This window comes from Apus apus, chromosome Z (assembly GCF_020740795.1).
Source record: "Apus apus isolate bApuApu2 chromosome Z, bApuApu2.pri.cur, whole genome shotgun sequence".
Classification (NCBI taxonomy): Eukaryota; Metazoa; Chordata; class Aves; order Apodiformes; family Apodidae; genus Apus; species Apus apus.
In genome coordinates this window covers 1089991-1104343 of record NC_067312.1, presented here as the reverse complement: position 1 = coordinate 1104343, position 14353 = coordinate 1089991, and the positions used below count along the sequence as shown (strand labels likewise).

Genomic DNA, 14353 nt, shown 5'->3' with positions numbered 1-14353 from the left:
GCCATGGGGCAGCTCCCCCCAGCATGTTCAACATGGGGCAGCTCCCCCAGCGCACCCAGCCATGGGGCAGCTCCTCTCAGCACACTCAGCCATGGGGCAGCTCCCCCAGCACACTCAGCCATGGGGCAGCTCCTCTCAGCACACTCAGCCATGGGGCAGCTCCCCCAGCACACTCAGCCATGGGGCAGCTCCTCTCAGCACACTCAGCCATGGGGCAGCTCCCCCAGCACACTCAGCCATGGGGCAGCTCCTCTCAGCACACTCAGCCATGGGGCAGCTCTCCCAGCACACTCAGCCATGGGGCAGCTCCCCCAGCACACTCAGCCATGGGGCAGCTCTCCCCAGCACACTCAGCCATGGGGCAGCTCCTCTCAGCACACTCAGCCATGGGGCAGCTCCCCCAGCATGTTGAACATGGGGCAGCTCCCCCAGCGCACCCAGCCATGGGGCAGCTCCTCTCAGCACACTCAGCCATGGGGCAGCTCCCCCAGCACACTCAGCCATGGGGCAGCTCCTCTCAGCACACTCAGCCATGGGGCAGCTCCCCCAGCACACTCAGCCATGGGGCAGCTCCTCTCAGCACACTCAGCCATGGGGCAGCTCCCCCAGCACACTCAGCCATGGGGCAGCTCCTCTCAGCACACTCAGCCATGGGGCAGCTCCCCCAGCACACTCAGCCATGGGGCAGCTCCTCTCAGCACACTCAGCCATGGGGCAGCTCCCCCAGCACACTCAGCCATGGGGCAGCTCCTCTCAGCACACTCAGCCATGGGGCAGCTCCCCCAGCACACTCAGCCATGGGGCAGCTCTCCCCAGATACACCCCCCACGCCCGCAGGAAGCCAACACCCCCAGACCCTCCACGAAGGCGCTTCCACCACCCCCCTCTCCAAAAAGCTTCAACCCCCTGCAGCCCCGACCCCATTTCCCCCAGAGCACCCAGCAGCCCGTTCCCAGCTCACCATCAGGGAGTGCCGGTTGGCGGAGAGCAGCCCGGTGCCGTAGCCCGAGCCCAGCCCGGCCATGGCTCCGTTGTGCGAGGGCCCTATCAAGCCGTGCATGTCGGCGTGGCCCCCGGGCATGGCGGTGGCCGGGCCCACCGCGTGGTTGCGCAGCACGTGGATGGCGTCGTCCAGCCTCTCCAGGCGATCCTCGATCCGGCTTTGCTGTTGGCGGGAGAGAGGGAGAGCGGGAAGAGCATCAGCAGGGCGGGAATGGCCGCGCCGGCGGGCGAGGGGCGCGGGGGCACGGTCCCTGACAGCCAGTCCTTCCTTCTCAACCCCCTGGTGCTTTTCTTTGGTCGGTTTTGGCTTTTACTTTTTGTTATGATTTTCAAAATTACTTCTCTTTCTCTTCTTTTTTTTTTTTTTTTCCCCCAAGGGAAAGGAGTGGGTTTGCTTCCCTAGGGCCGTGTTTTCGTGGCAGCGTTGCGGGGAAGGAGAGAGCATGGTTAACACGAGTACAGGTTTGATTTTCATGGGCAAAACAGGTTCAATGACTCCTCATGAACATATTCATTACAGTACATATGTTGCCCTCTTATGTCTTTGAAAAGTTTTAGTGATACTTTAAAAAAAAAAATAATAAAAAATAAAATAATTATTAAAAAATAATAATCTATATATACATAAAAAAAAAGAAGTAGAAGTACAGGAACAAATACTGATTCAGTCCCTGACTGGGATTTTCCTCCCCCCGTCTAATCCCAGGATCACACACACACAGAGAGACAGAGGAACTACCGTGTCCTGCAGTCCCTCGCTGCCAGATGGGCAGATCCCTACAGAGACGTGTCCTGAAATCTCTTCTCGTCACTGGTGAAGCAGCAGGAAACACCTTCCTAACAGAGCAGCTTCGGGTGGGTGAGCAGGTGGCACCGCTGGTCCCGGGGGGCGAGGGGTGCAGGGCTGCTCCCACCCCTCAGCTGCAAAGCCCTCAGGATCCCTCCAACCAAGCACCTGGGAAGGACAGGCCCTCACCTTCTGTTGGGTCCAACCATCCTAAAACCCATCCCAGCCCCAGGGAGGGCCTTTGAGGCCCCACTGCTGCTCTTCCCAGTTACCACCTCCCAGCACCACACTCCTGCTTAGCCAGAAACCAGCCCCTGAGGTGTCCTGCCACGGGGCAAGGAGAAGCCTGGGGCTGTGGGGAATGACAACCTCAGGGCTTCAGTCCACCTCAAATGGGTCCCATCTCCAGTGCCATGCTGAGGGAATAAGCACTGGAGAGGAGAAACCCCCCTGCTCTGCTTCCTCCAGCCACACCACTGTGCCCAGCACATGCGGACCTGGGCACCTTGAGCCTTTGCTCTTCAATAACACACAGAAGGGGGAAGCTCAGCAGGGCAGTCAAAAATAACTCAGCACTGCTTACGGATTCTCATCAGCAAAGCTCTCACCCAGCCCATCGCTCTCCACAAACCAACTACTAAACCTCCAGCAGCCAGCCAGCCTAGGAAGCGCTGCAGTCATAAGGATTTCTGCAGCGGGGTGGAAGAACCACTCCGTGCTGATCCCTGAGTCTGGCAACCTTCTCACAAAGCCAACAGGACTGCAGCGTTGCCCCATGCTGGGGTTAAGCACTGGGCCCTTGGGAACTCTCTGATTGCCTTTTTTGAAAGGCAACTTTTCAGTTCTAGCACTATGGATTTTACACCCAACAGTAGGTCAGGCACTTCACACTGATTACTGAAACCCCCTAGACTTCCAGCTGAGACCAACAACCAAGTGAGGAGAGCCAGGCAGAGGACATTGGAGTCCACAGTTCTCCTCTGTCCCAACATGCTTTTGGTCACCTCCAACTCTTATTCAACCTTTCTATTAGGAAAGATAACCAATCTTGCTGAAATCCCTTTAGCCCTCTCTGCCATCCAAGTCTTGAGGACCAGCTCAGCCTGGCCAGCTCAGCCACCAGCTTCTCCCAAGGAGAGGACTCCCAGATGCTCCATCCCGTGTGACAGCCACCACAGCTTTCTATTCCCATTTTCTCTACAATCTATTCCATCTCCCTGCTCATGCTCCCCTCTTTTTGTAGTCCTTGCTCCCTTTTCCCGTAGATTCCAACTCCTGTCAAGCAGGAGACCCTGGCCAGCAGCATCTCAAACCACGTCACGTATCTAGAGCACGGGGCCCCCATGGTAGGAATTTACAGGTGGTAAAATCAAGCCCGAGGGCATAGCAGTCACTAACGAAATGAAAACCTGTGTGAGGAGAATGGATGAGAAATGGAAAGAACAGCAAGTAAAATACTGAGGCAGAGGAGGTCACTAATCAAAACATACCAAAGAGTGTAAGGGACCTTCATAATTGGGAGATGATGACGCTTGACCTCCATTTCTAGACCAAACAGCTGTGCCTGCTAATAGTAAAATTGGAATTACCATTAGAACTGTGCAAACAAAAATGGCTTTCAAACTTTTTGGACAGTTTTGTAGACATGTAAATGCCGTATTCCAGATAGACTATAGAGCAGACATATGGAGAACTTCCAAAATACACACCGATGAAAAAATAATAATAATAATAATATATATTAAAAAAATAGTAATAAAAAAGGTATTTTGTGGCAAAGCACGTAGATGGAGGCCACAAAGTTCCCCCGGGCTGCTCCTCCACATAGAGGGCTGCATTCATCCAGCAGCTGGAGCTGCCAGAGGCTCTGGGAGAAGGAAAGGTCTCAGTGGTGGAAGGAGAAGCAGGGTCCTAGGTGAGCCCAGCCCATTCTCCTAGCCTGGCTCCAGACACGCTCAGGGCCACTGATTATGTCATCCCACCATCCAATTTACAAAAGCTCACAAAAAGAAGTCAGGCCGAGCACTGCACACCACAGCCACGCAGACCCTGATAAGGTTTGAGCTCTCTTCGGACAGATTATTTGGTTTGGCCCAGTGAGACCCTCCAAGGTCTGACCTGAAAACCTTCTGGTTTGTATCCACTGCTCTAAATCTATTCCTGTTGCTGCGGGAAGACAAGGGCTCCTGGGCTCCAGCAGCATCTGCTAAGGAGAAGTTTGCCCTTGTGAAAGGAGCAAACATGGGGAAAAGAGGTTTTTTTCCCAAGTATTTTCCCCAACAGCTTTTATATATACAAATATATGTATACAATTTTTAATGCTCTTTTAATGAGTGATCTTCTGAATGGTCTCATCAAACAGGCTTAAGAATTTGAGATGGAAATATTAGGATTTTAATCTTAATGTCCACATTGAGCAGCATTTGCTTGGACCGAGACAGGCCAGGGTGGAACTCATGGCAAATTTTTTTTCAGGCTCTCAACACTTCAAATTTTTTTTCTCCTAAAAGTCAAAATTGTGTCAGTTCTAATTGAAACGCAACTCTTCCCTTCTCTGGTCCCCATGGAGCTTTTAGTTAAGGTTTTGCTACAGCCCTGAATGGAGCAGTGAACAGCAATCATAACTCCTGAAATAACTTTTAACTAGCCCTCAATATCCTTGAGGGAAAGTGTTTCGCATGCTGGACGCTTTCAGCTTTTATTTAAATGCACTTATACTCCTTATTTTTATTTATTTTGACACTCTGTTCTCCCTGTTTACCCAGCAGAGCCTGCAGGAAGCAAAGCAGCCCATCTCAGAGTGGGACTTTTCTCTTTGGCTCAGCCCCTTCCATTGGGAAGGAGGGCAGGGGCTGGCTAGAAGCACAGCCCAGTGCCAGGGGTGATCACCCTCGAGGGGCAGTCCCAGGAAAATAATGGCAGAAAGGCCTTTTTGGAGGTGTGGGACCCCCTCAAGGTATGACAGGCCAGGTGGACCTTCTCTCTGCTGCTAGGGGTGGCTTTGTGGGGACACTTGGTGACCGGATGTCACCCCAGTGTTACATGCTCCTTCACAGCAGGTGAGCGTGATGGAGGTGGTGTCTTCCTACCCCTCCTCCTGGGCCTGGTCCTGCACAGCCTGCCAGCCAGCACAAGCTTCTCTCCACCTCTCCAAAAGGCTCTCGTCACCACTATTAGGTGCAAGTCTCTGAGGCTGAGGCACCCTTTTAAAGGATCAGGAGCCCAAGAGCTCCCTCCACCTCTGTCCTGCTCCTCATGCCCCATGGAGAACGAGGGATGGGTCACACCTGCCCTACAGAAACGAAGCAGCCTTGCAGGATTCCTGGTGAGGACCCAGGGCTCATGCACAAAGGAGAGGAGACCGAGGCCTTTGGTTACGTGCGATAGAAACCTCGTCTCAAAGAGGGGATGTGAAGCCAAGAGGCCTTCTCCAAGGTGTTAGTGTGGGAGGAGAAGCCTAATGCTTCCCTAGCTGAAAAGTCTCAAGGTTTAAGAAATAGGAACTACACCCAGGTAAACATTTAAAACACCTGATGCTCACGAGAATTACCCTGGGCCCCTGGATCTTTCCCGTCTAGGTCTTTATTAGTAAAGTGGGTCTAGTTAAAGTTATTATAAAGTATATAATGAATCAACTGGATTCACAGGGGCTCAGCTTGTCCAGACAGACACTTCATGGAACAAAGAGGCTTTTGCCTCAGCCCCAGTAGGGGATGGGGGAATATAGAAGGAGATGAATCTGGGGTGGGGCTGCCACGAGGGCCTGGGTGTCCCTTCATGGTGTCCACGGTACGGGGACACGCTCTGCAGAGGGCAGAAATCATCTGCCACAAGACCCCGAGGGCACTGCAGGAAGCCAGGCTAAGGATGAGAAAACCCATGGCTTTGCTGCAAATGCATCCACCTGAGAGCTGCAACCACCTTCTCTCTGCACTGGAAACACAGCCTGCAGGAGACCTCCCTGCTCATCCCTGTGGGACCACCGGGCACGGCAACACGGGACCGCCCGGCGGGATGCCCGGCTCACACCCCGCACCGCAGGAGCTCACTGAGGCATCTCCTACCAAAAATAGGTTGAAACGTTCAGTAAAATAGAATTGTAACAACAATACCTGAGAGAGAAGGGGGAGAACCAACAGGAGTTGAAGGATTTGATGAAAAGCTGTTGTTGGTGTGATCTGGAGAATAGATCTTTAAAAGATGATACAGAATTAATCTAAAGCCATCACAAACTGATGCAGAAAGAAATATGGAGTTCTTATGCATTCAGTTCATTTAAATGAAAGCAGGACAGGTTAAAAAGCCTCTTATTCAAATATTAATACTTTCATAAAGGCAAAACTGTATTAGATGCAGGAAGCTAGACAGCAGACCCCTTCTGATGGGAACAGACACTAGCCAATTCAGCGATGGTTTCTGACTGTCCCACGGATCTGCTACGGTAGATACACACATTTTCATTGCATACACTACGAACCAGTCTCATTGAACAAGGCCTTCAAGAATGCCTGAAAATGGCTTTTTTTTTCTTTTTCCTTTTTTTTTTTGTCATGCTGAAATCCCTTAAAGGCCAAAATAAAGCAAAGGGAGCTGGGCACGGTGAAGCCTGGCACGCAACTCCAGCTCCTCCTCCGCCGCTCGGGCGGGGAAGCCCCCGCGTGCCCCGTGCCCGGGGGGTCAGCACCCCCTGGCACCCCTGCCCAGCACCCGTGCCAGTTGTCAGGGCACCACTTCAAAGTGGATTCTGTACTGTATCAGGAATTTATTGCAGGCAAACTAGAGTCTGACTTTTTGGTCTTTTGTTTGTTTGTTTGTTTCCGTTTGGGTTTGGTTGTTTTGTTTGTTTGTGGTTTGGTTTTTTTTGGTTGTTTTTGTTTGTTTGTTTTTCAATGAAGTATCGAAGGATATGCAAAAAAAATAATAAATAAAGTAAAATTAACTCTCATGAGAACTCAATGGAACCCACTCTGCCCAGAAAATAATTATAGTGGTCCTTATTAACAGCCAGCCCGTGCCAACCGGTCCCGCAGCAGTGGCCGGGGCACAGCAGGGTCTCCTCCTGCTCTGAGCTGGGAAGCTGCAGTGCCCAGGGCACCCTGGGGAGAGGTGGGAACTGCTGACTTTAACAGCAACCACGGGAACTGCTAGGTGGCAACTGAAAAAGAAAAGCTACAGGCAAATCCTGAAGGAATGCAGCCTGCAGATGGCTCGGCAGTGCAGGAGCCATCCTGGTGCTGTCCAGCCCTCCCTCGCCCTAGGAAAGGCAGCGTGTGACTGAGCCACTGCTGCTTGGCACCCACTCACTGAGGCCCAGGCTTCCCCTCTTTCCTTTCCTATTCTAGCACAAGATGAATTCTACAGCTTTTTGACCACCATTTTGCCCTGATCCTTCAGTATTTCGCTCGGCAGCAACTCCAGGCGGGTGACCTCTGAGACCAGATCTCTCCCGTTTGCTGCTCATCTTCGTCAACTCCAGGCGTCCAACTCTGATTAACAAAGTTCCCACTTTCAAAAGGGTAAATGTGAATTCCAAAGTAAATATTTCCTTACAGAGGCGAGTGCTTTCCCCAGCGCATCACCAGTCTGCGAGCTGCCTGCTGCCCCACTTCCTCTGTTTGCTGAAAAACAAGAGACTCCAGGTAAAAACAGGCAGAAAGACAGCACGGACTCCTCTTCCTGGCCCACCCACTCCCCACTTAATGGCATTTTAATGCTAGTTGTAGAAAATTCATTACCATTAATTTGCTTGCTAAGGCAGATATCAAACACATTCATCCTCCATTTTTGCAGGTAAAATATAAACTTGACATGCTGCTTTTATTTAAAATACATATGGCCTATCGATAGTGCCTGGCCATATGGCCTTTATGGCACCAATATATAACCAACATATCAACCCTCATCAACTACAACATCATCTTTGTTAGAGGAAAAACTGAAGGAAATAAAAAATAGGGGGAAACATCCCACAAGTTGCAACATCTATATGTCCATGTATAAACTAAAAGCACAGCTCTGCCTGACTGCTCCCCATGATCAAGAATTCTGCTGTCATCTCCAAGACCCCTAAAGTCAGGTGGCCAGAAAATGAGAAACAGTCAGTAATCCCCCACCACCACCCCTGAAAGCCTGGATTAATGTCCTGGAATGTGAGGATCCTGAATGCAGGGTGGGCTGAAGGGCTCCAGTCCCCTCATCTCCCCTCAAGCCCCTCGTAGGTTCTGCACCAAGAGGCCATGGCCTCCAGAGCTGGGGTTGTCCCACAGAAAAAGGGAGTCAGGGACCACACTGCTCACGTCTGCACCACCAAGTGCGAGCACAGGCACCTTTTTGGTCCCTAACAAGTAATACTGAAAAGCCTTCTCCAAGTTTCACCCTGGCGTTATTCAGTTAAATTCTCAGGGCATGGGCAGGAGCAGGGTTGGATCTACAGCCCTTTGATTTTGGCTACTGGTGGAGCTGCAGTCAGCTGAGGTCTGCCTGTGACAGGGCCCAGCGCTCGGAGCAGCTGAGCGGAGCTGCCTCCACACCCTGCAGCTCCCTGGTCCCAGGGATGTCCTGCCACCCCCTCCAGAGCAACTCTTCTGCTCCACCTCCTCCAACCTTCCCCTGAAAACATTTCTCTCACCCACTGTCTCCATTTAGCTCTTGTATGTCTTTGCTGACTCCCTTTTCTCCCCCTTTTCTTAAACTTTTATTATTGCGCATTTGAAAACGTGCTTGTCTGCCAGTGGCAGCTTATTTGTGATCTCGGCTCAGTTTGAAATCAGGCATCAAGATGTACAAAGAAAGATATATAAAGAAACGTGAAGACAGCTAGAACAGGCAGTGTCAGCTAGAGACAACTTATCAGGGTAATTTAATGTTGTAAATCACAATCTAAAGGTTTGTGACTTGCATAATACCAGGCAGATGTCCAGAAATTCAGTTACTTCGCTCTAAAGTGAACTGTGAATCTAAATGTAAATCATGCATTGTTTTTTTTCCCTTTTTCTAAGTGACTCTAACTGCATTATGCTAAAATTAAGTCCCACATTTGTCTGTCTGAAGGCTGCTTTCTCCTAATGAGATGAGCTATACTGGTCCTGTGGGAGAAGCCAGAGCAGGGACCACAGTCTTGCTCCATGTGCTCCTGACAGCGCCGAGCCGCCACGTCTTGTATCAGTTACCAGCAAGAACAAAGGGATTCTTCAGATAGACTGAATATTAAACTTTTCCTGCAAGACTTTGAAGACAAACTGCTCTGGTAGGCCTGGAAAGCATACCGGGAGAGCCTCAGCAGTGTGCAAAATTCCCTATGGTAGGGAAGAGGGAGCTTCTCTGGGGAAGGGATGCTTGAAGGGGCTTGTAACACGGGGAAGGCAAGCTCAGATCATTTCTTCGTTGCTCACCACATACAAAAACTGAAAGCCACCTATTAAAAAAGGTGGGGGTTTTTGGTGGTGCCCAGTCAGATGGGAAAACTTGTTGCTTTGAGGTATGCTAAAACCAAACATACAAATAGATTTAAAATTAACTGGACAAATGAACAGAAAAGATCATCCGTTGGTGGCTACTGAACACCAGCCACACGCCCAACTGGGGCTGGCTTGGAGCTGCAGGCTGTGAAACCCCCAGGTGGAAAAAGAGGGCACTTCCAGCTGCTGGCCAGCACTCCTGGGTTTGGGTTTTCAAGGACAGTGGAGAAAATGGGCAAAGGAAGGGGACTGCAGCCCCTTCTGTGTGGAAGACCAAGATAAACATAAGCAGACGAAGATCTTCTGAAGTGTTCATGCCTCAAAAGTAGCTGGGATGACTTGAATACAGCTAACTTCTGTAATGCAGGCTTTCCTTTCTTGCATCATAGACCATTTGACACGTGAGCTGTGATTTGCTTTAGCTAGCACTGTGCTAGTGTAAAGGATGTGACTGAAATCTGCAGGTGACCAAAGAAAACCCTGTATTTGAAGGAAGAACAGAAAATTTCAGTCTTAAGAGGAAGCACAACAAGGAGCATAGTCAAAATGAAAGAGGAGCACAAGGTGGAACATCGTGGTGCCAGGCCAAGCCTCCAGGAAAGGTTGAGTGACTTCATGGAGAAGAATGAACTCAAGCTTCTTAAACACTCAGTGCTGCACCCAATGCTGGAATAACTGGGAAAATATCAGATATCCTCACTTTGTTTTCACGTTCCTCCTAAGGGAGTCTAAGAGTCTTTTCTGAAGACAGAACCATCACATAGATGAACCTTAGGTCTGAACAAGATGTTTTCAAGTTCTCCTGCAAAACTTCATACAGCTTAGCACAAGAAACACTAGGAAATGCCTCCAAATCTGGAAGGACACAGTTTCTCCAAGATATTTCTGCATTGGCCTTCAATTGAATGAAGAAGCCAGATCCAGCCTTCAAGAAAGGTTTCAATTAATTAACTGATGATAGACGAGGCAAGGGGAAAGGAACACTTGATGAAACTTGCAGGAGAAGAAATGAAAATGGGTCAGTCAAGTCCACGTCCGCAGCGCAGGTAGCAGGCTACTGAATGCTAAGCTAGATGGGCCACCTGTCTGAAGCAGCAAGGCATTTCTGTCTACCTGTACTAGCCTTTATTTCCTCAAACTGGTCTAAATGTTCTTGGTATGAGAGAATCCAACTGCACACACCTGAGCCTGGACCCTGGCTTCCCCACTCAAGGAGGCACAGCTCTGCTGACACGAAGCATCAGCAGATTTTGGCACGGTGCAGAAAGCCAAGACAACTTGGGAACAGGATTGTAGGAGAAGACTTGAAAATGCACCCCCAAAGCTGTCGTGTCTACTCGTGAGCTACTCCTCCATGCCCAAGACTATTAATGCAGTGAAGCCCTCGTGAAAGACTCAGCCTTTTGATGGAGTGATTCAAACTCGGCTGAGGAGCGTGTTTATTGTTACAGTTAATCTCCTCAAACTTTCTCAGCATGTTTCAGCACAGAACAATTCTCCTCTGGAAGGCAAAGGGATGGAATGATGAAGTGCAGCCTTTTCACATCCTTCTGCTGGGATTCTAATTGTAAATCTTAGATTATTGAATAAACTTCTAGGAATCTGTATCTCAGCGAGTGCAATTATATCTAGTGTAACCGTTAGGCTGGAGCTTTCTAGTAGAGAATTCCAGCCAGACTTTTTATAGCTTCAACCCTCACACAAACTCAGGCTGTTCTCAGGGAACAGTGCTCTCTGCAGCAGCAGACTGGAAATTATGTTTCTATCTTAAGAAGAGTGGAAAAACTTGCAGCATCTCGTTATTCACATCACCCCAAATGATGAGGAAGCGGCATGGCTGGATAAAAGTCACATTCTTCTTACACTGTGCGACCGTTCACCACCCTCCTGGAGCTGGAAGCTTAACATTCTTGTAAAATACACAGCACAGTATTATGTGACTGCTGGGGTAATAAAATTACTGTGCAACCAGGGCCCCAAGGGGCAATGCACATCGTGCTCCTCCTGGAAAAGCTGCACGTCACAGCGCCTCATGTCACACAAACAACATGGCAGGAGAAGTGAGAGCAGCAAGGGGGATCCGTGCACACATCAGAGGGATCCAACAGACCTGCCCGGTGGCTGCTAAAGGCTCTGTCTCCAGAACCAGCTGCTTAAACCTGGCACTGCTTTGGACCTTTGAACTGGCGTTACAGGAACCACCGCCGGTGCTGTCCTAGGGTCCCCTGGAAGGGTTTGCTCCCTGCTGCCTTCCAGAGCTGAGTGACCACAGGGGAACACAGCCCATCTGCCCCAGCCTGGCTCACCAGGCTCTGTGTCCTCACCCGAGGCACCGGGATGGAGGCACATCAGCTCCCAACCAGGTCAGCTCCAACAGCTTTCTTGGGAAAACCAGGGGAAAAAGCAGAGTGTGCCCAGACTTTGGGGTCTAGGAGGAGAAAAGGAGTTGCACTGAGATCCAAGAAATACTTCTGCAATCCCCAGGTCAGACGTAGCCCAGCAGTACTACTTGTTGAACGTTTGCAGCTGCTAAAGGAATCCGCGTGTTCGTCCGGCTGCTCTCCTGGTTCACACACTGGGTTTTCCAGGGGATGAAGCCAGCTGAAAATCTGGATGTATTTTTAAGATGGGGATTTTAGGCAGGATTTTGCACCCCCAAACGTTCTCTGTAAGGCTTGGGCACAACTGGTGCCCAGAAGGCTGAATTAAATTCTCCTCTCCGAGGCTCCTTGTGAGGCAGAGAGGGGTTTTCCTCCACTGTGTGCACAGAAGCAGCAGCACACTGAGAAGGAAGAGCTCTCCATGGAAGGAGAAGACTGAGTACAGAGGTGCTCTCCTGAAACGGGACACGTTTCTCTCAGACAGTGACAGATTAAGCAGAGACTGAATTTAGTTCCTCCTTTGTTCAGAGACCTTGACAAACCTGATGGCCATGTGTTAGGGCCTGCACCCACCCTCCATCCTTACTGCCTGAGCCCTGCTGGTGGTCACTCAGGGCAGGACCACGTGTGTAATATCCAAAACGTGTGTCTGGTGACGTGTTCCCTATTTGCCCATGATTTAATTACCTGTATTTGCTCTGTGAGATACCAGCAAAGCAGTACTGTTTTCTTTCCTCTACTGAAGTACGAACCAGTACTTGCCAAATATTTCAGTTTACAGAGGTATGCTCTTCATTTAGAGTCACTCTCAGTGAGAGCAGAGTCCCTCCCAGGGACACACTGCCATCCACCTCCCTCACACCACGTGGAACCCGGCAAAGATCTGATGGGGATGAACCTTCTGATACTGAAGTATCACCTCACACAGCAGTGCAGGGGATGAAATTCCTACAGACAACAAACCCAAACTTCTAAACCAGTGGGATGGGGCACAGAGCTGCTGCCACCTCTTCCATCCAAACTCTGAAGCAAAGTGCTTTGCTGTAATTACCTTTAATTATAGAAGCATAGACTGGTTCAGGTTGAAAGGGACATTAAAGATAATTCAGTTCCAACCCCCCTGCATGGGCAGGGACACCTCCCACCAGTCCAGGTTGCTCCAAGCCCCATCCAACCTGCCCTTCAACACTGCCAGGGATGGGGCAGCCACAGCTTCCCTGGACAACCTGGGCCAGGGTCTCACCAACCTCACAGCAAAGAATTTCCTCCTCATGTCTCACCTCAATCTCCCCTCTTCCAGTTTTAATCCATTCCCCCTTGTCCTCTCACTCCCTGCCCTTGTCCAAAGTCCCTCCCCAGCTTTCCGGGAGCTCCTTCAGGCACTGGAAGGTCTCCCTGGAGCCTTCTCTTCTCCAGGCTGAACACCCCCAAACTCACAAAAAGAAGTAGTAGTAGCAAAATAGATGAGCAAAGGAGGTGAAGGTCAACCATAACGTCCACATCTCCATGAAATTCTTGCTCCCTCTGCACTTGGCTGAACTAAGCAGCTTTCCATGCACTGGGATATACCACCAAACCACCCTCCACCTTGATCCCAGCTCTGTGGCCCTAGCACAGTGCCCTGCAGCAGATGTGAGAGGAGGGACGGGGGGAGGCTGGAGAGCTGCAGAGCCCCAGCCCAACTCACCCATGATACTGTCCGTCCCGTTGGCAGGAGGTGTGCAAGAAGACGCGCTGTAATGGTTTGTGCCACTGCGGTGGAAGGTGGACATCGGAGGAAGACTGGAGTTGATGTCTGCTGAGGAGTGTGATGGGTAGCTCTGTGGCAAACAAGGGGGGAAAGAAAGGAAATGTTTTGACTCTTGAGACCACGGAAGGCAGCAGGCTGCTCACACTGCCCCAGTCCCCAGCACTGCTGTACTCCACCCAATGGAGAAAAGCAGAAGGCTGCCCTGAGACTATGGCAGGAACATGATTTTCTACCCTAACGTGACATCTTCTGGAGGAGACAAAGCACAGACCTATCTGGTATGGACCATATCCACCGTGGATGATTCACAACTGATGATGGTGCCATAGAGATGTCTTGAGAAGAAATCCAGAAAGGGAAGGTAGGTGATGTATCACTCAAACCTTTTGGAGAGGGACAGCTATTGGCTGGAGGAGAAGCCTTCCAAGGCAAGCAGTAGAAACCCCATGTTGCTTTTGACATTACACCCAAGATCTGGCTACAAGACACACATGGCTGGAGTTACAAAACATGTCAGAAGAAACACACCAGCACCCCAGGTGAGCAACTGGATCAATTTTCCCTCCCTGAGGATCAGAAGTGCGATGGACCAAGTGCTCCCAACAAGCATGGGAGCAGCACACAGAAGACTTTGGTTGCTCTGTGGCTGGATCAACACAAACCTTCTTTACTGTGACACAACAATGCTGTGGTCAAATGATTTTTGCTGTAGCTGCAGCACTATAAACCTGGCTTATGTTAGTGCCATTTGTCACCCTTGAGTAGTCTTTTCTCAACTGGTGTAAGATGCTGTGTGCAGACAGGACTGTGCCCAGCTTTTATCTCTATCACAGCCTTGCCCGAGCAGAGAAGAGGTCCCACAGAAGACCTCTAGGTTTTGGAGACTCTGATAACAAGCCCCCTTAGAAACAGGGGGAGCTGGAGACAAACAGCAGTACCTGGCTCAGGATCAAGGCACTGAAGTGTCAGAGCACGA

At 50.3% G+C, this 14353-nt stretch overlaps 1 protein-coding gene across 23 annotated transcripts in view; it reads right to left on the bottom strand.

Moving 5' to 3' along the window:
- TCF4 (transcription factor 4) overlaps positions 1 to 14353 on the bottom strand; it is a 224452-nt gene that overhangs the window by 18388 nt on the left and 191711 nt on the right. For 22 of the 23 annotated variants that reach the window (XM_051642456.1, XM_051642454.1, XM_051642466.1 and 19 more), the window contains 5 exons: positions 13315 to 13447; positions 7340 to 7407; positions 5902 to 5980; positions 3280 to 3356; positions 962 to 1165 (listed from right to left, as the gene is read on the bottom strand). In XM_051642456.1, coding sequence (XP_051498416.1) covers positions 962 to 1165; positions 3280 to 3356; positions 5902 to 5980; positions 7340 to 7407; positions 13315 to 13447 — 561 coding nt within the window. The remainder of the gene's footprint in view (positions 1 to 961; positions 1166 to 3279; positions 3357 to 5901; positions 5981 to 7339; positions 7408 to 13314; positions 13448 to 14353) is intronic. The other variant, XM_051642469.1, reaches the window with a different exon arrangement.